The sequence below is a fragment of the Eriocheir sinensis genome, chromosome 36 (assembly GCF_024679095.1).
Source record: "Eriocheir sinensis breed Jianghai 21 chromosome 36, ASM2467909v1, whole genome shotgun sequence".
NCBI lineage: Eukaryota > Metazoa > Arthropoda > Malacostraca > Decapoda > Varunidae > Eriocheir > Eriocheir sinensis.
Window position 1 is genome coordinate 17,705,079 of NC_066544.1, and position 23,523 is coordinate 17,728,601.

The following is a 23,523-nucleotide window of genomic DNA, read 5'->3' on the forward strand; positions in this document are numbered from 1 at the left end:
TCTTTCCCTTTCTGACAATCATTTCCCTCGAAACAAAAAAAAACAAAAAAAAACAAAAACATGTAACACAATGTTTGAGTTTTTCTTGTGATGATTAAATTTTCATCATGTTCTTAATAAAATGCTAAAATGAAATATATAAATGAGATCCCTTAGCAGCTGAGATAGACGAGTGATTTTCATCAAGCAGTATAACAAATAAACAAAGACTAAATTAAAATCAATAAATAACTGAAAATCCGAGCATTAGCTGTTGACATTTCTTTTGTCAACAAAATTTGAAAAAAAACAGTCAGTTCATATTCTTCCTTTTTCCAGCATAAATTGCACTATTAACAAATACAGTAATTTAAGGAAAACACTTTCATACAAAATGTATGTTACTATAGCATCCTGACATAGAGAAAGATTGTAGCCTCTCTCTCTCTCTCTCTTTATATATATATATATATATATATATATATATATATATATATATAGAGAGAGAGAGAGAGAGAGAGAGAGAGAGAGAGAGAGAGAGAGAGAGAGAGAGAGAGAGAGAGAGAGAGAGAGAGAGAGAGATGGAAATTTTAGGCAAAAAAACGAGTGGGGCAATTCTCTCTCTCTCTCCATCAAAGACGAGCTCAGGTTATCAAAGTTGACAAGCTTGCAAGATATATATTTGCAACCTCCTTTGTCCTGCTTAACCTGCTGTACTGGGCGACCTTCAGGGAGTACCTGTAGTAGTAGTAGTAGTAGTAGTAATGGTAGAGGTGGTAGTAGTATTAGTAGTGGTAATGGTAGTAGTAGTTGTGGTAGTAGTAGTAGTAGTAGTATTGGCAAAGTCTGTAACCAAACTAATAATGAAAAGTAACTAAAACAAATATTATTACTAACTCATTTTATTATCATTATCATTATTATTATTATTATTATTATTATTATTATCATTATTATTAGACAAAAACAAAGATATAATGACCATTGTGTTTAATAATAATGGAGAGAGAGAGAGAGAGAGAGAGAGAGAGAGAGAGAGAGAGAGAGAGAGAGAGAGAGAGAGAGAGAGAGAGAGAGAGAGAGAGAGAGAGAGTGGGGTGGGGGAGACAGAAACAGAGACACACACAGAGAGAGAGAGAGAGAGAGAGAGAGAGAGAGAGGTGGGGGGAATGGAGATATTTCAATCAGTTTTCTCTCTCTCTCTCTCTCTCTCTCTCTCTCTCTCTCTCTCTCTCTCTCTCTCTCTCTCTCTCCATTATTATTTTACCCAAAGGTCATTATATGTTTGTTTTTGTCTAACAATGATGATAATAATAATAATAGAAGGCAAATTTTTTATAGTGGTGCCAGTTATGCAATATACAATATAATACTATGCATAAGCACCACCAAGTTAGTCTTCATCTGAGTCAAAACTGGACTTCTGCTGGGCATGGGCACCCGCATTGACAGCGATCAGGAAATCCTGCTGCTTTCCTTCCTTCAGCCGCTGTCGGATCAGTTCAGCGATGGCCTTGTCGGTGCGGCGCTCCAGCTTGTCCAGCTGCGGTTGGATGCATCGCTTGAGGTCAAAGGTGATCTTCTTTGGCGCCAAGTTGGTGATCTCAACCTGTAGGGAAAAAAAATTATCTAAGGGGGCTTCATATTTTTTATGTTTTTGCCCTTGAGCTGCTAAACACATCCGGGGGTCAGATTGGACCCCACTAAATTTTCTCGATGGTAACACAGCCGCCTCATTGGCGCCAGACAGCTGTGATGCCTGATAGCTTTTGTGTTCTCTTTGATGTTGTTGATGCTGTGTGCATGCCGCTCTCGCTCTTTCCGTGTCCAGTGTAGAAGCGATTGGTGCCCGTTTCGACCCCATGTATGTGTATACGTAATACAACGTTGTATTACTTACTCCCCAAAAAATTTATATGCATGTATATATATATATATATATATATATATATATATATATATATATATATATATATATATCTATATATATATATATATATATATATATATATATATATAAAAAATGGGCGCTGACCGTTCAAGATGTACATTCCCAATAAGCCTGCCAAGTATGGACTGAAACTTATCCTTATAACTGACAACACAAGGGAGTACCTATTGGGGCCAAAACCGTATTTGGGGAAGGGAGATCCACCAGCTCAAGGAAACCTCGGCCTGGGACACTGCCTGACGAAGGAGCTGACTATGTAGACCATATCATAACACCAACAGGAACGTAACTGTAGACAACTGGTTCACCTCAGATCCCCTTGCAATCCTACATGTCCACTGTCTGCAACATCCCCACTGATGTTCAGCATCCTAATGGAGCAATGGAGCAGGCAGTGTTGTTCAATTTCAGCTGTCGCATAGTACGGTGCAGGAAGTGTCCGCGGAAAGATGTTAGGAAAAGCTGCAATGTGTGCTTTACTTGTATAAGGAGGCTCTCTGCAGATGCCACATCCTCCTTCAGTGCCTTGACTGCATTCCTCAAATGTAAGTAATAATTTTCAATGAATTGCAACTGTACTAATATGCATTTGTACAAAAATACTCCAAAGATTTTTTTTTTCACTAATAAAATATCAACTTTTTTGACAGCTTGCCTCAGAACTAGCAGGGGTGCCAGAATGTTGGGGGTACATCAGCTGCATCCCACACTCCCAGGCTGTACTTGGGACACGCTACATAGGAGTACTTGCATGGGAGGGCCTGATACAAAATGTATTGTGAACAGGTGTATTATTTTTCATGAGTTTTGGAGATTATTTTTGGGGGGTATCCAATCTAATACTTACTTATCAATTTTTACAAATATTTGTTTCTCCAGAAACAGGATGAAGTTTGGCATTGCCCATGGTGCTTTTAGTTTGGATAAAGTGCAATTAGAAGTATTTTTTTTCATTTTTCAGAAGTTGTGGTCTGCATGGACCCCCATATGTGTTAGTGTATAATTTAATAGGGTATGTGTTTAAGGGTTAAAGTAGAAAAATAAAGAAACAATTAAATAAAAATTAAAAATCAATATGTATTATATTAAACTGACTTACTTCATCATCATCATTTCATCGACGCCTGCTCCTAGGAGCTCCCACCAGGGGATGGCCACGGCAGAAGAGCTTCCAACTTTCTCTATCCAGACACTCCCTCCTTGCCTGCTCAAAGTTTCTCAAAGACCTTTCCCCCCTCTCCCTAACATACTCTAGCACCCTATCCCTCCATTTCACTGGAGATCGTCCTCTAGCATTCCCTCCCTCTATCTCACTCACATACACCCTTCTGGTCATCTTACTCTCCTCCATTTGCTCCATGTGGCCAAACTACTTTAAAGTCTGTCGCTTCACTTCTTCCACCACTCCACACTTCCTTCCTTCACCCCTGTAACACATTCCAAAATGCTCGTACACACTTTCATTACTCACTCCATCCATTCTACTCACACCACAAGCACTCCTCAAATAACTCATTTCCACTGCCTGCACTCTAGACCTCTGACTTTCATTCCAGGCCCATGTTTCACTTGCATATGTGAGGGTTGGTACTATTATTGCATTTCTCAAATCCCTCTTCACCTCCATGCTCACACTTCTGCCATTCATGATTCGTCCCAAAGACCCTACCACCCTCCTTCCTTGCAATGCCCTTTCTCTTATCTCTCCCTCCATACCACCATGCTTACACATAACTGATCCAAGGTACTTAAACTTATTGACCTACTCCATTTCTTCACCATCCAAAATTATTTTGCATTCTTTTTCACATTCAGAATGCAAAACAATTTTGAATGGTGAAGAAATGGAGGAGGTCAATGAGTTTAAGTACCTTGGATCAGTTAGTGTAAGCTGACTTACTTATACTTATTATATTATCTATAGCTATGGTAAGAAAATTTGTGGGCAAAAATGAGTTGTACCATCACCAAAACTGTCTCCTCCTCCTCCTCCCCACTTAGACACACCTGCACTTCCTCCTTGGCCTTCTCTCCATCCTCCAGCTGTGTCTTCACGAGCATCTCCACATCTGCTGGAGCCTCCAAGGGCAGTGTTGCAGGCTCCAGCTCCTCACTCTGGGGCTTGTAGTTTCTGTTCATAATACAACAAATCTTAATAATCACAATAATAATGTCCTCACTTATAAAGTAAGGAGGGTTTCAAGCCACAACCTGTACCATCTCTCTCTCTCTCTCTCTCTCTCTCTCTCTCTCTCTCTCTCTCTCTCTCTCTCTCTCTCTCTCTCTCTCTCTCTCTCTCTCTCTCTCTCTCTCTCTCTCTCTCTCTCTCTCTCTCTCTCTCTCTCTCTCTCTGTGTGTGTCTGTCTCTTTCTGTTTCTGTCTCCCCCACCTCTCTCTCTCTCTCTCTCTCTCTCTCTCTCTCTCTCTCTCTCTCTCTCTCTCTGTGTGTCTGTCTCTCTGTTTCTGTCTCTCTCTCTCTCTCTCTCTCTCTCTCTCTCTCTCTCTCTCTCTCTCTCTCTCTCTAAGTGAAGGGGGAAAAAATCTCAAACAGGCAATTTCTTGTTAAAAAGAAACATGGTCAGTTGGAAAACAAATGTGAAACACCATTATTTTTTCTTCTTTTACAGAAGAGAAAAGAAGAAGCCAGCAATGGTGCTACTCCTGCAGTGTACAGTTGTGTGCTTTAGGGAAAGACAGCATAATAATGTTTTACGACCCACCTGAACAGTACTTGTGGTGCTGGCAGATCCTCCCCGTCACGGCTGGCTCCCTCCTCAGCCTCTCCATCTTGCTCCTTCTGCCCCTCCTCACCCCGGCACCTCCTCTTCAGTGCCTGCAGCTTTTCCTTCCGCCTCTTAGCCTCTTCCTCCAAGCTCCCCACCCTGTCCTCTCGCAGACCCATCTTTCTGGTTCAGACAACTGCCTGGCCTTGACTCAGGTTGTAGAAAGTATGAGTATGGAAAGCTTCATCAGAAATCCTTTTGTTACTGTCACATGATGACCCACTGCTGCAGTGTGTCTTCCTTTGCTTGTTATATGGACCAGCTTGTACAGAGAAATGGATCCTGAAAAAAAACAAAAAAAAAAAACAGGTGAAACAAAGGTAACATTAATTTTGTAAGACAATGAAGGAACATGCTTTGCCTCTTAAGCAATACAAGGGGTCAGGAGAGGAGGAAGAAAGGTAAATACTAGTAACTGTGTAGAAACAATACTTTGCCTCAGGACCTGAATATACGTCCATCAATCATACTATGAAGGCAAAACTGGTAAAATATTGATGAAGATGATGGCTGGGAGTTCAGAAGGGGAGAGGAGTAATATCTGTTATTTCTTATCATCACTTGTAGATGCAGTATGTGTTTGATGGGCCGGTAAAACTAGAGAAGTACAACAGTATGTGAGACCCTGGAAAGGTTATTATTCTTGTGGGGACAATATTGGAGGCGCGTGGTGATTCTCCATATTTACCAAGGCTCGTTATCGTTATATCGTTGATGAGGTTTCAGGGCCTGCTCCGCCGCTGATGCAGCGCTCTATGAGGGCCGTCAACAAGTTCAACGTTAGCCTCAATAATAGTCTTCGATGCACTTATTCTCAAACATCGTAGTGAGTGAGTGAGTGTCTTAATTTCTTTCTCAAATAATATCACAAATAACAATTAGTTCAGTGTTCATGTCTTCTATTTTCATTATAGTATCACAATCTGACAGGCTGCTTAACCTGGTAGCAGCGACGAACAAAATTTGTGGCTTTACCATGTACCAGCGACGGGCCAAATTTTTGCCATGATATAAACCTCCAAAATAGATGATGCATAAACTGATCACAAATGCATTGATATATATTATGATACGGTTTGCGTGAGTGATGATTTTTTCTCATTTTTCTCGCTTAGAGGGGCCTTTCAGAAACATGATCCCTGCAGCTACCGGGTTAAGAAGACGTCTAGGTGATTTTTAAACATCTCCACAGGGCAGTTTGTGAGGTCTTGTGTTGCCTTCAGCTTCGTTCCTCTGTTTTATTATCTTACTAACAAGTGTGCTTCCTAGTTGTTAGGGTTACGCAACACAAGGTTAAATTATTATGAAGTTAATTCACATTCTGTTGGTAATGGTAGCGAGCTTACTGAAGTTAAGTAACTATTATTGACAACTTATTATTTTGTTGGTAATGGTAGCGAGCTTAATGAAGTTAAGTAACAAGATTATTTACAATTCATCATTCTGTTGGTAACGGAAGCGAGCTTACTGACGTTAAGTAACAATCCTAATTATCACTCATCACTCCTATTCACTGTACAAGGGCTCACTCATCTCTTCAGACTATTACAACTATATATTATATATGGTACACTGGCCATAGCTTAAACACCTAACTGTTGCTAAATAACAAACTACCCTAATCAGGGTTCAATGATACATAATTATTACAGAAAAATGGTTTCTTATCACCGATATGTGTTCACAGGGATGATCATGGAAGCAAGGTAGTCGTGGGGGTTAAAGACACCAAGAAGGTGGTCATGAATCCACACAACATTGTAATATACAAAGGACACTAAAAATTTCTCCTTTTCTATTACTGAGTTAATCATGGGATGAGACATTTGTGCGGGTCTAAGATACCAGAGGGTGACCATAGATCGGCACAACAAAGGGAAATTTCACATACTTTACTACACAACAAGGGGGTAACTGCTCAGTCAGTAGGGGACCTGCGTAAGGAGAGGCAAGAGCTCGTCTGAGTTTAACCGTTATAGTATAATAATAACATTGTAACACACTAAATAATCACTGACGGTAGGAGTTAATTTCACATGTACCTGCGTAGGGAGAGGCCAGAGCTCGTCTGATGGGCGGCTCTCAACGCCTTCCTTACTCGCCTCCTCCTCCCCCCTTTGGCGTGGCCGCCGGCTAAACTAGGATACTACTGGTGGAAGTAGTTACAGATACTTGGCCTGTTCTGCTAACTCAGGAGTTCAGAGGCAGCTGTTTCTCTCTCCCACGTGACTTAGGTGAAAAATTCCTCCTCGTCATTCCCCGCGACAAAAAAGAAAAAACCTAACAAACAATCATTCGGCACCTTCACGATGAGTCAGAATCATGCGATGCTGACCCATCACTGGTTCGTCTGTCTGTCTGAATGTCTGCCCTAGCGGCCAAAGCAAACAGCCGCCTTGGCGTCATCAACAGGAACATTGTGGTTCTCAGCAGAAAGATCCTCCTCCCACTCTACCCAGCCTGTCCGCCTGATCTGATTACGGCGCCCAAGTGTGTCCCCACACAGATAGAGACATTCAGACCCTAAGGTGCAGAGGAGGAGGAGGAGCTTATGGTCAATTCCACCCCCCATTCCAAAAGAAAGAAAGAAAAGGTGGTGCATCCAGACACTCAAGGACAGAAGAGCAGAAGGGGGAGGGGATAGAGATAGAGATAAGCTGCTGCCTGCACGGCTTTGAAGATGTCCCCACACCTCTTCTTCACCAACAAACCTCAACCTCAGGGACACAGCCTTAAATAGTGAGACACCAAGTTAATTGGTTTGCTGTTTAGAACCATCGACCACTGTTCGCCCTCCCTGCGTTTACAGTTCCACGATAGCCACTTTTAAAGGAGGTGATTGACAGACACATAAACAGACCCTAACACTGGCTGACTTGACATAGAGGTGGGGATCACTACAAGAAGTTCTCTTCTTATTTCCCCACTACCATTTCATAGGTAAGCATAAGCATTCATAGGTAAGTGAGTCTCTACAGGAGGAGCGAGGTGCTCACCCTTCCATTTGGAGGTTAGGTTAAGCTGCCTAGATTCTGTTGCCCTCTTCCATTGTTATTTGTTGTATGTGATGGTCATATCTAATTCTACAAGTGTAATATGTATTGGAGAAAACAAAAAATACAGCCAACGAATACCTTCTTCAGTGTTTTAGGGGGCCATTGCAGCGCTGAGCTTCACTCTTCTTCTTCAGTCCCCAGCGAGGGATGTGCGGTGGGTACGATTGAAAAGGAAAGTGTGTGAATAATGATAAGAGAGGACCGAGAGGAAGAGGACCCAAGAAGCGAAACAAAGCGTTCAGGTAAAAAACAAGAAAGGGTTTGTTTACGTTGTGTCTCCCTCTTCTTCTTCTTGTGGTCTGTTCCTCTTCCTTTTGGTCCTCTCTCCTGCTTATTTACACACTGTGCTTTCCAATTGCATTACGTGATTTATCTCTCCTTCCTTTAATACACTATCGCACTATTTAAGGCTTGAATCTCTTATTATGAAGCGTTAAACTTCTGCCAAAAATATTATGTATTTGTTAACAAAAGTAAAATATCATTAATATATGCGTCAAATTAATCGCTGTATCAAATTAATCAATAAATAGTTATAATAAAAACAGATAAAGGAATTAAACCAAAATATGAGTAAACGTCAGCTGGAGAATTTTACAATATAGGATGTGGTGATTAACATTGCAAAAAGCATAGGATAGGCGTGCAAAAAGCTTTACGAAAATCTACAACTACATCAAAACCATAACACAAAACCAAGACATCCTAACAGTCTGCCAAAAATATTGTGGTGAGGTAAACACAAATTGAAGCTCGAGCAACGTTACCTGATTGTCGTACTAGGCGTATTGTTTTTCCCGATTTCTGACCAAAAACTACCGCACCCACAAAGATAACAATATGCATTTATAATTATTGTTAAAATCGGTAATTATTGATCCTCATTTTTGCAATATTTATGGGACAGAAACCGGAAAATACAATGTTATGCGTACGATAATCTGGTAACGTTGAAGTTCGAGTCATTCCCTCCCGCCCGGCATCCTTCTCCGCACCGTCACTCGCTCCAAGGTATTTGCTGTGCTCCCTCTGCCTTATCACACGTGCACGTCTTGTAGGTGTTGCTTCTGGCCTTCGGGACGGGACGAGGAGCTGACGTGTTGGAGAGGAGGCGGGGAGAACGTGTTAGCCGTTCAAATGATTACTTGCTTAATGTCTTGTGGTCCAGCGCTGCTCCCCGGTCTGGTGTCCCTCGGCTTTAGGTCCAGGGCAGAGTTTGAGCCTGGCCTGTTCAGGTGTGTGTGTAGCCCCGCACTAAAGGCACTTCGGCTAATGTCAAAGATGGGGTAGCCACCTCTTACCAAGTTAATACACTATGGATTCTTGTTTGGTCCCAGCACGCAAGATTCTAGGACCAAAGTACGTATGGAAATAGTTTGTATGTATAAAGTTGGGGTAAAGATTCGTATTAGGTCCGTGCCAGTATCTCATAATCTACTTTATGAAACATCACTATCTCTTCATATATCTTTTCCACAAACCTTCAACAGTCATGGAAACACTTTGAAAATCCAATTCAAGGACTTTTTTTTTACTCTTGAAAATAGGGGATAATGTTTACGAAAGCGCGTCGCCTCCTCTGGTGCTGGCCGCGGCGACGCTGCAGCCGCCGCAGCCGTAAAATAGCTCGCAGAGGGTTTAGGGTCGGGGAGCATATTTAAACTACTACATCCAAACTTTACGACCTACTAACGGGGGGGGCTGTGCCCCCCTCGACCCCCCGTTCTAACCAGGGGGGGGCATAGCCCCCCCTGGACCCCCTCCACATGTTTATGTGACTTATTTCAGTGAGGAGGTATTTCTCGCAACACCGGCTGCAGCGCCGCCGCGGCCAGCACCGGAGGCGACGCTTTTGTAAACATTATCCCCAATTTTCAAGAGTTAAAAAAAAAGTCCTTGAATTGGATTTTCAAAGTGTTTCCGTGACTGTTGAAGGTTTGTAGAAAAGATATATGAAAAGATAGTGATGTTTCATAAGGTAGGTAATGAGATACTGGCACAGACCTAAAACGAATCTTAACCAAAGTTGGTACGCAATTGTTTGTAAGGGATAAAGTTCGTTTGAAAATAGTACGTGCGCAAAAAATTTGTACGCTAAAGTTCGTATGGTATAAAGTACGTATGTAAAATATTCGTAACAACAAAAGTTTGTATGGAAATATTTTGTATGAAATTGTTAGTAAGCAAAAAATTTGTACGCAAATGTTCGTCAGGGAAAAAGTTCGTCTGGCAAAAAACACATTAATAAAAGTTAGTATGCTAAAGTTCGTATACAGATATTCGTATGGTATAAAGTACGTATTAAAAATATTCATAATGACAAAAGTTCGTATAGAAAAAAAATCATATGCAATTATTCGTACGCAAATGTTCTTCTGGGTAAAGTAGTACGTACGGAAAAGTTCGTAAGCATGTTTGTATGGTAATAAGTCGCTATTCCTACACAAAGTTTTTCTATATGAACTTTTGTCTGAAACTCATGAAAAATGGGGGGGGTGTCGCTGAGAGCCGACCCTGCCGACAACCACCATCACCACCGCCACCGCCCGCCTCGCCTCTGCCACCGACAACCAACATCATAACCTTGCACTCTGCCGCCGCCGCCTTCCCGGTAACACAAAATAATACACATTGACCACACAGACATGATGAGCTGTTGTCTGTTGTATGGAACCCAGTCAGTCTGCAACGAGACGGGGTCGGGTGCAAAGTTTTGATGTGGACCAGGATGCCTAATAAATGTGCTGTAGGTGACTGCACATCCAATTATAAACACAAACGTGGAATTGTTTTTCACAGTCAAATAAGAATGGAATACTTGGAGTTAATAAAGAAATAATACAATGACTGAAAAGGTAGTATACTCGTACAGTGGACAAAAAAATACAAGTCACCCATTAATTACTCCGTTTTCTGTCCTCGGACCATGGAGGTAGAATTTGTGAAGTCGACATCAGCCCTAAAAAGTGAATCCGCCAAACTGTCATTTTTAGGGCCGCAAGGTTGTGGACACCTGCTAGGTGTCAGCTGTTGTCACGTCAGGCTGTCCCTTAATGGGCTCGGCCAGGCTGCCTGGTGTTGTCAGGTTAAGTATTTATGAAATAGATCTACCGCAACAATAAATGTACAGTACCCAAAAACACAACCATCATAATGAATGAGACGGAGTCTTGAGTTAACAGCTAAGGTAGTGGACGTGAGTTCTCACCCGGGTATCCGTCATCTTGTGGCCTTAAAAATGACAGTTGGGCTGCTTCACCTCAATGAATGGCATTAGCGGGCCGTGTCGACTCCACCAATTCTACCTCCATGCCTGGGACCCACCGAGGCATTATGATGTCACCTCTTTCCCACGCCTCTCCTGCGCATGAAAATACTTTTTATGATTATACTTTGGTGGAAATATGCAGCTTGGGGCGGGACGGGGTGTTAGCAGGGGTGGGTCCATGATGATGGCCGGTGATAACAGGAGGGAGTGGGGCGGCAGCAGGTGCACCTCAGGCATCGAACAGTCAGTCATTTATTTTTGTTTCTGGAAAACAGAACTATCTCCGTAATAAAAAGCATCATATTTTCCCTAGTAATAAAGTCAGTGTCTCAAAATTAGTAGGCTACCCTCTTGTGAACAATCCCTGGCTTGTTTGGTTGGCTGCTTGGAGAGACGTCCAGGTTTTTTCGGTAATTGTGGAGAGTCACTCCACACCTTCAAAATATGATATTGTGCCTCCATATTATAGTTAACCTGTACAGTGTCGTCTTTTGTCATTGGTAGGGGTCATGCCAGGTTGCACTTTTTTCGTATTTTTTTTATTTGCCCCTAGAAATGTAAAAAAAAATTACAAATTATTTGATATATATATATTATTTATATGCGAGGAATGGAACCCTAGATTGTTCGTTGTCTTATTTTTCTCCGTCTCAGAGCTAACGTTGTCATACCAGCAAAGGGAAATTTATCTTTAAATTTTTTTAGAGCCTATATTCTTTCCATTATGAACACTTCTCACTACCCTAAAGTGTGAGTAATGTATAAGTACTTCTTTACATCACAAAAACCTAAAAAATTAACAGGAATTGTAAGTACAAGAAAATGATTGGATGCGCATCAGGCAACACCGCTCGCTTCAAGGCCGTCTGTACTACAACCGAGTTCACAAAGTTCAACAAAACACTATGAAGCTTCTGATGATTAATTTTCATTTCTGATTACTCTGAACCATAATTTACAATTCCACATGCCTTACTGATTATAGAATCAAGGAGTAATTACCTAGAAGAAAGTAACTTACCTTCTTGTATAATGATTTTTGTTGGAATGCGAACAATTTAACATCCATTTAAAAATACGAAGACTTGTCAAGTTATTCCTCTTTACTGTCAATGGACAACGTTACATACACAAACAAAATAAAGGGCGTATAAGCCCTCAAAAGAGCTTGCGTATATATACGTACTAAACATTTCCCTAAGAGGTACGTATATGTACGTACTAAACACTGTACGGGTTAAGGGACGAAATACATGTCCCTCAACCATAACATGAAGGCGCAATTCCTTAAAAGTAAAATAAAAGGCTTAATCCTCTCCCCCTAACGATCTTGGGGGACCCGTGGGAAATCATGGTTTTTGGATGGGCAGCATATTTAAACTACCCCAACCAAACTTTACATAACTTAACCTCTAATGGAGGACTTCGCCCCCCTTGACCCCCCATCCTAAGGAGGACCCCCGACATAATGCCTTCTGTTTATGAATGTAAACATACAATCACTTATTGGCATCCATCAAAATGGCACTGCCCACAGCGCCGCCATCAGGGGATTTATTTAGAAAACATATATTTTTGCTGTAAGTAGAGCACAGAAACACTTCATTTCAGGTAGACAGCATCATTGCAATACATACCTGCTTTTACGCCACAATTTCCCTGGTCTTCATTGCCCTCCCCACTACCAGGTGCTTTAAGTTTGTTGAAGTGGAGAGGAGTAATATCTGTTATTTGTTAGCATCACTTGTAGACGCAGTATATGTATGATGTGCCGGTAAAACTAGAGAAGTACAACAATATGTGAGACCCTGGAAAGGTTATTATTCTCGTGGGGGCAATATTGGAGGGGCATGGTGACTCTCCATATTTACTGATTTTCTTGAGTGTCTCCACAGGGCAGTTGGTTGGGTTTCATATTTCTTTTGGGAGGCAATTGAATATCTTTGGGTCCTGGATGATGGAGCTGACCAACAGTTGCATTCCTTGGTTAGGGAGTGTTTGCCTCGCACCGGTGCCCAGTACTGTCGCTGTGATGTACCTCTGTAGTGGAGGGTGATGGGTTGGAACCTTTTTTGCCCAATGCACCTTTTCCACCATATGTCAGAATGTCATTCCTCCATTTTCAAGATTGTCTGACTCAAGCGTGAGTCACCTCCCCTGCGGGACAGGATGGAGTAACATCACTTTCCTAGGGGATGAGGGAGACACTTGTTGGGGATTATTTTGTTAGAGGTCACTCAAAATAGCAGTCTTGTGGTACAGGGCCCAATAGGCTCCTTGCAGCAGTCAACCAATACATTATGCGTTTCATGGCACCTTTGGGAGCTTTAAGGCACATTAATAAAACCAGTCTTTTCTGTAACCGCTGAGCTAGTAACCTGCCCCCAACAAATAAGGCCCCTAGCTTCACTAAACTTAGCCCCACCCCCTTGGTCTGTGGTCAGGCTTTGGACATAAATATGGTGAGCTCATACTTCTAAAATTTTAATATAGATTTGCAGTATGTATTTGACACCACCACCAAATTCAGTGCACATACACACTGGTTCAAGTAAAGAAGTAAAGGTTTTATGTAAGTTTGGCAGTTTTTTTATTCTAAACTTAGTAATAATATAATATAAGGATAATAGTATAATAACAATATTGATATTAAATATAATAATAACAATATGCATAGTTTACTACCTATAACCATTACCTAAAGAGATACAGGCAGATAAACAAAGGCACAAGACTGGAGTGAACTAAACCTGTCCCAGAACTTCTTATTCAGTGGGAATGTCGGCTTGGTGTATTTAATGTTTGAAGAAACTTGTCATTTTTAAACTTATAGATATCTCAGATAAAGATTTTTTTACTCAGCAGCAACATAGTTGGCTGTTATCTCACTAAATCTAGTGTGTTGATTGCTGGTTACTGTGGTTTTACTTATACAGTACACCTTTTCACTACGGCCGGGCCAAAACAGCACCCCGCGCTGGATCCGGGATCACCGTGCGCGCCAAATTCAAATGTCGCTATTGAATATAACAAGCTTTCAGCCATAAACTCAACATAATCATCATGTATTATATATGAAAACATGCAGAATTAAATGTTACACATAAAGAAGCATAAATTAATTGATAATTTTGAGATGTAAGCATAAATATAAAGATAAAATAACTCGTATATTGGCTAAGGCGCACCAGGATGCAGTATGCGCGTCCTCGGATATGGTACAGGGCACACAAGGACGCAGTATACGTGTCCTCGTGTTGAAGGGGTTAACCTAGATTATAGTTGTCAGCTCTTCCCAAAGCCATAAGCAGCAGGCCAGCACGGTGCAGCGTGGACCAGCCGTGACCGCCGGCAGTCAAAGGTTAAAAAGACACCAAGGAATTCATTGTTACTTCAAAATAAGACTGTTCCAAGTTATCAAATCATCTGAGCATTTTTTTACTTCCCTAATTCCCTCCCTCATCTCACCGTGGCTCTTACCGGCAGATGTTTCTGACACGCAGTGAGTACGACCGAGGGGTGAACACCTTCTCTCCGGAGGGCCGACTCTTCCAGGTGAGAGGGAGTTTTATTATTTATTTTATTGGCTTTTCTCACATGAGCTAAGAAATATGACAGACAGAAAGGTACATAGTGTGTGTGTGTGTGTGTGTGTGTGTGTGTATTAGTCGTATTTACCTAGCTTTGATATATGGGAAAGGAGCTACGCCCTTACTGTCCTGTCTCTGTATCTACTATTATCTGACTTGGCCTTGAATTCATGAATGGTATTTGCATGGACCACATCCTTTTCCTGGGCATTGCAGGCCTCCACTATTCTTTGTGGAAAGCTGCCGTTCTTAATATCTCTTACAGGCATCCTTTTTCATCTTCATTCCATGGCCTCTCCAGTCTCTTGTATTCCATGTTATTGGATCTTCCTTGTTCATGTGTGTAATTCACCTCTTGGTCTGCTGCGGGTCTCTCTTGAGACAGCCAGCCATTCCCCTACGGAGAAGCATAGCTTATAGTACCGATCTTTGGGTAGGACTGAGACCACTCACACACAACACACCGCGACAACGAGGTCACAACTCCTTGCCTGACGTCGTGTACCTACTCACTGCTGGGTGAACAGGGGATACACGTGAAAGAAGATAAACCCAACTTATCTTCACCCGCCTGGGGAATCGAACCCCGGTCCTTCAGGTTGTGAGCCAGACGCTCTATCCACTGAGCTACCGGGCCGTGTGTGTGTGTGTGTGTGTGTGTGTGTTACATATACCTAGTTGTGTCTGCTTGTGTGTATGCATGAGAGAAGGAACAAAACAAACAGAGAGACAGGCAGAGCGAAAAAAGAAAGACCTAAGAAGTATCAATATTCATCTGTATTTATATATGCCACCCACTCATCCACTCCCTCCCTCACAGGTGGAGTATGCCATTGAGGCCATCAAGCTCGGGTCGACAGCCATCGGCATCCAGACAAGTGAAGGCGTGGTGCTGGCCGTGGAGAAGCGCATCACCTCTCCACTCATGATCCCCAGCACTATTGAGAAGATTGTGCAGATAGACAAGCACATTGGTGAGGAGTGCCCGGGGGTTTCCCAATACAGTAGACCCTCCTTTTAGTGCTTTTAGTGCCATTATTTCCTGTGCAAGACCATAAACAATTTGAGCTTGTCAACGTTCTTAATGCCATTGATTGTGAGCTTAAATTTCTACCCCTTCACTTCTAATATGTAACCTTTCCTGCTTAATTCCTCGGCTGTGATGGACATAGAAGACTTTGAAGAATAAGAAGATCAATTATATGTAAGCGAGATAGAAAGAGTTTCACCAGTCCAAAATAAAGTAGTGCATTGAAATAACAAATCCATTTATCATGAATTACTTAGCTATCTGATAGAAATAGAGGGTCTATTGTATTTCCCTTTCCACTTCTATTCTTTTCTTCTTCTTCCCTGGTTGGACTGATGAAGTGGCAGGGCATGTCCACATGTCAGGGTAGGCGGTGGCCGAACTGGTAGCGTACTGGGCCCACATTCACCGCGTGATGGACGACGCGGGTTCGAATCCCCACGCTACCACCTCAGATTTTTCGGTCACCGCCGAGTGGCTTAAAACTACCCACATGCTGTCCTGAAGACCACCCATCAACCCGGACTCTAGAGGAAGCCGTCCAAGCGAATCAAGAACGAGTTCCGGGGGGCAGCATGAGCCAATGCAAGATGGCGCCACTATAAAAAAACACAGAATGGGCTGGGCCGACCATCAGGCCCCACCTGGAAGAAGCCTTGGGCTGACCATCAGGCCCCACCGGGAAGATGCCTACTGGCACAATAGGCAGCAACGTAAAAAAAAAAAAAAAAAAAAAAAAATGTCTGTGATCCATGCACACAACACCTCTGGGGCTCAAACCTTCTCTGAGATCCTTCAGAGATTAAGCCTGTGGGCCGGCAGGAGAGACCTATGTACTCCACCTTCTTTTCACTGGAGTTGTCCAGCGCCCACATCTGAAAGCAAGAGATGGCAATCAATCTCCTACCTTTCTACAGCACTAGACACATTCTCTGTCTTGCTGTGGAGGCTTACCCCCTCCCTTTCTCTCACCTAGTTAATTCACCTGGTGGCAAAGTCCCTCCCAGTAACATATGACCTATATATCCACCACAGGCTCAAGGGCCAATGCAACAGGGACCATGCTCTGCTGTAGCATATGCCCCAAACTTTACCATTATCTGTATACTCAAATATAAGTTTCATGCTGGCTGGAATTACAATTAATCAATGCATATTTGAGAATTAACAAGGTATTTAGCTAGTTCAATGTGCCACTAGGGTAAGAAAAGTGATTGCTTTATTACAATCACCCCTTGAACCCCATCACTAAAAGACAGGTGATCATATTCATTGCCATGCTACAAGGGAGCTGCAATCTCCCTCACACTGTAATTCACTAAGTGATGGGTGAATTGTTTGTATAGCTCTTGCAAAGCTCCTCCACCCCCACCATAAGACAATACCTGCAAACTCCTCACATGTGTAATGACAAGGTGCTTACCCACTCCAGTTTGGTCTGATATTCTTATTAGCAATACCATTATTTTCCCCATTCTTTTGTCAACAGGCTGTGCAGTGTCTGGACTGGTGGCAGACTCCCGCACCCTTGTGGACCACGCCCGCGTTGAGTGTGCCAGTCACTGGTTTGTTTACAACGCAGACATGAAGGTTGAAAGTGTAGCCCAGGCCGTGTCCAACCTGGCCATTCGCTTTGGTGACGCCGATGATGACGGCCCGGCAATGGTGAGGGAGGACTTGATATTGCTAAAGGGATAGGAAATGGGGTTTTAAAGGTGTTAGAGGAGGAGGAGAAGGCTTGGATCAGGTGGAGGAAGCAGAAGAAGGGAAAAAGATAAAGTATATTTTTATATCAAGGGAGGAAGTCGGAAAAGAGAGCAAGGGAGTAGAAGTGAGGGTTGGTTACCTCCGGATATGATGGCCCAACCCAAAAGATGCTGAAAAATACTTTCCCTATTCAAAAATGTTCCAGATTAACCATTGCCCCCAGAGAGAGAGGAGGGGGGGGGTTATCCTGAGACATAATATTCTACCCTACAAGAAGACTTAAATTACCCCACACAGAGTACTCCAAATTAACCCTTTCTCCACAGAGCCGTCCGTTTGGTGTTGCTATGCTGTTTGCCGGCATTGACAACTGTGGTGCCCAGCTGTACCACATGGACCCTAGCGGCACTTTCCTGGAGTTCGGCGCAAAGGCCATCGGCTCAGGCTCTGAGGGGGCACAGCAATCGCTCCAGGAGTCATACCACAAGGTGAGGCCATGAGGTGGCAGGGGGTAGAAGGCACATTCATTATAACCATATTATTCAACCTCTAGTTTCTTGCGTTGTCTGCATGGGAGTAGTATGTTGGAGGCCCCATTGCTCCGCTGCACTTGACTTTTCTCTTAATTCATCCCTGTGCTATCCAAATCCCTTATGCAAGGTTTAACCAGTATCTTTATTCTTGCATCCCTTTTGCTGGTAAACTCTGGAACAGCTTGCCTTTGTACTTCCCCCTGCCTATGACTTAACCTCCTTCAAAATGGGGGTATTAACCCTTTCGTTGCTAAATGCTCGCAGCGAGGACTAGTGTAACTTGCCAGTGGTGCTAAATGCTCGCTGCGAGCTCCAGTCGCACTCAAATTTCCTGCATATGAGAGTGTTCCAACACTATTTCTTACCCTACAGCATTGCCAATTCATTGGGTTTTCCACTAAATTTGGTGGAAAATCATATCAGCCTTGCACGGAAAAGCGCAGAAAATCTACAGACGAGTAACTGGTGGATGTTGTTGTCCAATATAGCTGCATTTTGCATAGCTTCACCTATCACCTGACTGATTTTTTGACCAAATAGTTGTAAATTTTGCAGTCGGCACCCCATCAAGAGATCTACTCAGTTGCCTCAATATGGCTCACCATTGCGCACGCACAGATGTACGTCTTCACAGGCAACACCCCCTGAACATGCTTATACATTCACAGGAGAGGCTTACATAACTGAATCTTATAGGTCTGGGCCTCCTCTTTCCAGTGGTGTTTTTGTTTTTTAGCGTTGATGAATAGTTTTTGAGATACAAAGGTTAAAAAGACCCCCCCTCCTCCCGTTGGGCTGCCCAAGTGCGCCTGGGGGGACAGTCTCGCTGCGAGCGATTAGCACTGAAAGGGTTAAGACACCTTTCCATCCAAAACCAAACTCTTCAGGCCACTTCTTCTTTTTTAATGCCCTTTTTTTATCTGTAGGAAGTCAGATGGGCTATGACTCTCCCACTCTAGATGTCTGTATACTCTCTCCTCTCTGATGTTCATCCTTGTTATGTCTCTATCCACACACCATCTGCAGGTTTTCTTCAGTCCAGCTGCCTCCTCCCATTTAGCTCCATACCATCCCAGCCTCTGCCTCCTGAGCACAGTCAACACATCTCCACACCACACACACTATCACCTCATTTGATACCCTACCTTCCCATCTTACATGGCCCATATATATCCAACTCTTTATTTGTTGGCCATGTCTGCTCTGTGTAGCATCACTGTCTTCTCACATGCTCAGTAGATATGTATCCTGTACCTTAATGTCTCCACGCAGGTGCTATTCTTGTTGTCACTGCTGCCTCTGCTTCAGCCTCACACAACAGCATATCTCCCAGATGGCAGAGCTGATCCACCACTTGAACACTACCTCCATCCACCTCCATTGTCTCCTCCTCCCTCCTCTGTTCTCTCTCCCCTCTCTCTCTCTTAATCCACCCCACCTTACCTTCCTAAGCCCCCTAAGCCCTGAGCCCTGAGCGCATCCACATCCCCCATGCCCCTGCACACATCCCTACCACACCCACTCCTCTACCCCACTCTTCCACCTCTTCTCTACTCACAGGGTACCACCCCCCTCCCTCCTCATCCTTTTTTTTTTTTTTTTTTATCTTATTTTTTATTTTTTCCTCTCTTCTTCTCTCATCTTATAAACCCATCATTTGCATCGTCCTCTCTTTCTGTATTTATCACCAGATCATCCACATACAGGCTCAAGGACACCCCCAACCCTATTTCTAATCCATCCCAGGTACCTGCTCCAGTCTTGACACTTGATCTTGTGTTCTATAGAGAGCCGTCACCAAAGTAACCAATCTTGTCAGGCCACACAGTCTGTCATCTTCAACAGGAGCAGTTTGAGTAGTTGACTGTTCTTTTGCTTTTTGCCCTTGAGCTGGTTCCTTCACTCTAGATAAAAGACCTCATATATGATTTTGTTTAACCCATAGTATGTCTCCCTGTGCTGTATATGAATGTGTGAAAATCCTGTATTTATTCCTTGCCGTTATCCTCCACAGTCCATGACGCTTCAGGAGGCGCTCAAGCTGGCCCTTACCGTCCTCAAGCAGGTGATGGAAGAGAAGGTGAGCGGCTCTAATGTGGAGGTGGCCGCTGTAACACCTGAGAAGGGTTTCCACAGGTACCCTCAGGTGCAGGTAGAAGCCATTATCAGTGACCTTTAGACACCTGCAGCTCACACCCACCTGGCACCTGTGGACACCTGAGGGAGGGTTCCTGTTAATTATGGACACCTCAGGAAGGGACTGTGTTAGCTATGGTCACCTGGGGAGGGGCTTATTTTTACTTGTGGCCTGGCTTATGTTGCCTACAAACACCTGTAGCCTCTAGAGAGTTGTTACTTCGTGGATGCCTGTAATTGGAGCTTGTTTTGTGTGGATACCTGTTGAAGGACATACTCTTGTTACCTGTGGCCACCTGCAATGGGGGTTTCTTACCTGTGGACACTGGGAGGACATAAGAGGATATGAGTAACAGTGTTGCACAAGCGCCACTCCAGCAAAAACTGTGTTCTGTGTATTGTATTGTATTGCATTCCCCAAGCCACTACCGCCTGGCAACAACCTCCAGGACCTGAGATGCAGAAGGGAAAATTTTTGAAACACTGAGAGATGTGTCCAGGTTCCTAAAGTTTAACAGTGCTTTTTCTCCACTTCATGTTCAGGGTTATTACTGTGTTACTATCAGCCTTTTGTGCTACCTCTAAACACCTGTATTACCTAGATCATCACCTGTAGACACCAGGAGGGCTGTGTTACCTGTGGACACTTGTAAGACCTGTAAGTGTTACCTTTGGACACCAGGAGGGCTTATATTACCTGTGGACACTTGTGAGACCTGTGAGTGATACCTGTGGACACTAGGAGGGCTTATGTTACCTGTGGACACTTGTAAGACCTGTAAGACTGGTACTTGTGGATACTAGGAGGATTTATGTTGCCTGTGGACACTTGTAAGACCTGAAAGTGTTACCTGTGGACTCTAGGAAGGCTTACATTACCTGTGGACTCGAGGAAGGCTTATGTTACCTGTGGACACTTGTAAGACCTGTAAGTGTGGTACCTGTGGACACTTATAAGACATGTCAGATTTTTATTTTTTTATTTTTTTTTATTTTTTTTTTATTTTTTTATCAATATGATGGAGTGTAAGAATTTGTAGGAACAGAAACAGCTACAAATGTTTTATGGAACAGAGGAAGTTAGTTGTTCCCTTGAAGGTCTGCCAGGGATAGGAAAGTTGGTTACTCTGAAGGCTACAGGGCTAGAAGGTGGATCACAGCACTGGGAATGGATTGGAGGAAAATAAAAAGATTTGATTTTCATTTGTTATGCTAGTTTGATATACCTTTACTTATCCTTTTATTCATCTCCCCCCACCCCCCCTTCTCTGTCTCTCTCTCTCTCACTCACACACACACACACACACACAGCAGAGTTGTCATATATGTTAGTGAGAATCAAATTGCTTTCTATGCCTTCTATATTTATTGTTTTTTTATCCTATTCATCCCAATCAATCATAATAATTTTGTATACATAGTTGGAACCTAAGTTTTCAATATAAAATAAAGTGAACACTGCAAACTAACATCCTTTGAAAATTCCCATGCTTGTATTTATTGTGGATGGCTTTCATTAGTGGGGAGGTGTTTCAATAATGAAAACTATGAAGACTGTTGATGCATTGCTGCTCTTTGATCAAACAAGTCTTGCATCAGTGCAGAAAAATAAATTTATCACTACAAAACTATTTTCACCATACAAAATTATTTGTATAAAAATTATATATGAACCATTTAGTTGACATTTGTCAAGTCGTAAATGTGGAAGCCCCATTCATCATCTCATTTCAAATATTAACGGGTGATTCATAGATGCCGCGAGGCAGTGTCCCCACCCTGGGCCATTGTCTTGGTCATTGCTCGCCGGTGGGGGGTGAAGAAGAGAGGGGCAGACAGCCCCCCCTTGACAAGGTGTGTGTGCGTCGGTCTACCTGACAAGGTGTGTGTACTGTATATATGTGTGCCTATCCACCTGACAAGGCGTGTGTGCGCAGGCCTAAACGTAACATGTTAACTGGGTGGGCGACTTCCCACCTACAAAAATAAATTGCCCACCCAACAGATTGTCCATCTTCTTGTTGCTGTTCTCTTCAAGTTATTTTCCTGGCTTACCCACGCATTGTAGACATGACATTGTATAATACCTATCATTTGTTAGCCCTAATGACCCCTACAATATGGCATTATAAACTTTTTTTTTTTTGGCCTGTGGCGCCGGTAGGCCTTTATATAGTAGGGCCTGATGGCGGCATTTTCCATTTTAGACCCCTAGTTGCATAATATAAATTGTTGGGGGTGTGTTGGAGGGTTATGCGACGCCGATCTAGCACAGTTTTTGTGCTATTAACACTTGTTCTGTCTGACAAAGTGTATGTGAATCTGTGTGTTTGTCTATCTTGACAAAGTGTGTGTGTATCTGTGTGTGTTTGTCTATCTTGACAAAGTGTGTGTGTATCTGTGTGTGTTTGTCTATCTTGACAAAGTGTGTGTGTATCTGTGTGTGTTTGTCTATCTTGACAAAGTGTGTGTGTATCTGTGTGTGTTTGTCTATCTTGACAAAGTGTGTGTGTATCTGTGTGTGTTTGTCTATCTTGACAAAGTGTGTGTGCATCTGTGTGTGTTTATCTATCTTGACAAAGTGTGTGTGTATCTGTGTGTGTTTGTCTATCTTGACAAGGTGTGTGTGTATCTGTGTGTGTTTGTCTATCTTGACAAGGTGTGTGTCCACCCAACATCTAATTACTTTAGTTCCGTTCAGGGAATCTGAGCGGGAGTAATGTATTGATTACATGTAATTATGCAATAATTATTTGATCGATGCGTCATTATGAATTCATGTTGTAAACCAACCCCCCAACACACACACACACACACACACACCTATGCGCGCGCTGGTGTCATTTACAATATAGATCCATATTGACAAGCCTCTAATACCTAAGTACAATATAATCGATAGTTATTACTTCTGCACATGTGTAGTCCCAAGGCTACAATACTGGTGGTCCAGCTTTTCCTTGGTGACCCTGACCACTCTATAGCCATGGTCGTCGTGACCTAGCTGGGCGCCCACTGCCGAGGTCACCACCAGCTCCAGGTCACCGTATTTTCCACCTGCATTGCGGTGGTAATGTCCACAAAAGATGTATTTTACTCCTGCTTTCTTAAATTTGTCTAATATTTCCTTTCTAAGTTTGGGTTGAATATTGAAGTATTGTTTAGGCTCGTCGATGTCGCTTATAAACAGAGGGATGTGTTGAAACACCACGACGTGCAGCGGCTCCTTCGCCTTCACCTCCGCCAACCGCGCGTCCAGCCAGGCCTCGTGCTGGGCAGCCAGGTCCTGACACTGGGTGGAGTCCTCCCAGTACTGCGAGTTCACCGCCAGGAAGTAAACGCCGCCGCAGAAGAAGCTGAAGTAGTCGTCCCCGAAGGAGGCCCTGTAGGTGTGCACGGTGGCGGCGGTGGGCGAATCGCCGACATCATGGTTCCCACACACACACACGAGGGGTATGTTAAGTGCCGTCAGTTCCTTCTTCAAGTCACT

At 43.1% G+C, this 23,523-nt stretch overlaps 3 protein-coding genes across 4 annotated transcripts in view; 1 reads left to right on the forward strand and 2 right to left on the reverse strand.

Moving 5' to 3' along the window:
- Window positions 1-1,004: 1,004 nt before the first annotated feature.
- LOC127007966 (coiled-coil domain-containing protein 12-like) lies at window positions 1,005-8,084 on the reverse strand. Its single transcript, XM_050879511.1, has 4 exons — window positions 7,848-8,084; window positions 4,651-4,995; window positions 3,938-4,061; window positions 1,005-1,588 (listed from the first exon to the last, which is right to left on the reverse strand). The coding sequence occupies exons 2-4, from the start codon at window positions 4,830-4,832 to the stop codon at window positions 1,373-1,375; spliced, it is 522 nt and encodes a 173-aa protein (XP_050735468.1). The 5' UTR covers window positions 4,833-4,995; window positions 7,848-8,084; the 3' UTR covers window positions 1,005-1,372.
- A 600-nt stretch (window positions 8,085-8,684) lies between these two features.
- On the forward strand, window positions 8,685-21,241 carry LOC127007968 (proteasome subunit alpha type-5-like). 2 transcript variants are annotated; one of them, XR_007760727.1, is made up of 7 exons: window positions 8,685-8,780; window positions 14,524-14,592; window positions 15,448-15,601; window positions 17,147-17,322; window positions 17,691-17,852; window positions 19,912-20,965; window positions 21,074-21,241. XR_007760727.1 is itself a non-coding variant. In XM_050879514.1 (6 exons), exons 2-6 carry the CDS (start codon window positions 14,524-14,526, stop codon window positions 20,074-20,076), a joined length of 726 nt encoding a protein of 241 aa, XP_050735471.1. In that variant the 5' UTR covers window positions 8,685-8,780; the 3' UTR covers window positions 20,077-20,993. The 2 variants fall into 2 exon arrangements, 1 of the variants encoding a protein (XP_050735471.1); XM_050879514.1 differs by lacking the exon at window positions 21,074-21,241 and having other exon boundaries at window positions 19,912-20,993.
- LOC127007967 (serine/threonine-protein phosphatase CPPED1-like) overlaps window positions 21,002-23,523 on the reverse strand; it is a 3,968-nt gene continuing 1,446 nt past the window's right edge. Inside the window, exon 2 of the mRNA XM_050879513.1 lies at window positions 21,002-23,523. This exon is cut by the window's right edge and continues 395 nt beyond it. Coding sequence (XP_050735470.1) covers window positions 22,939-23,523 — 585 coding nt within the window. The 3' untranslated portion in view covers window positions 21,002-22,938.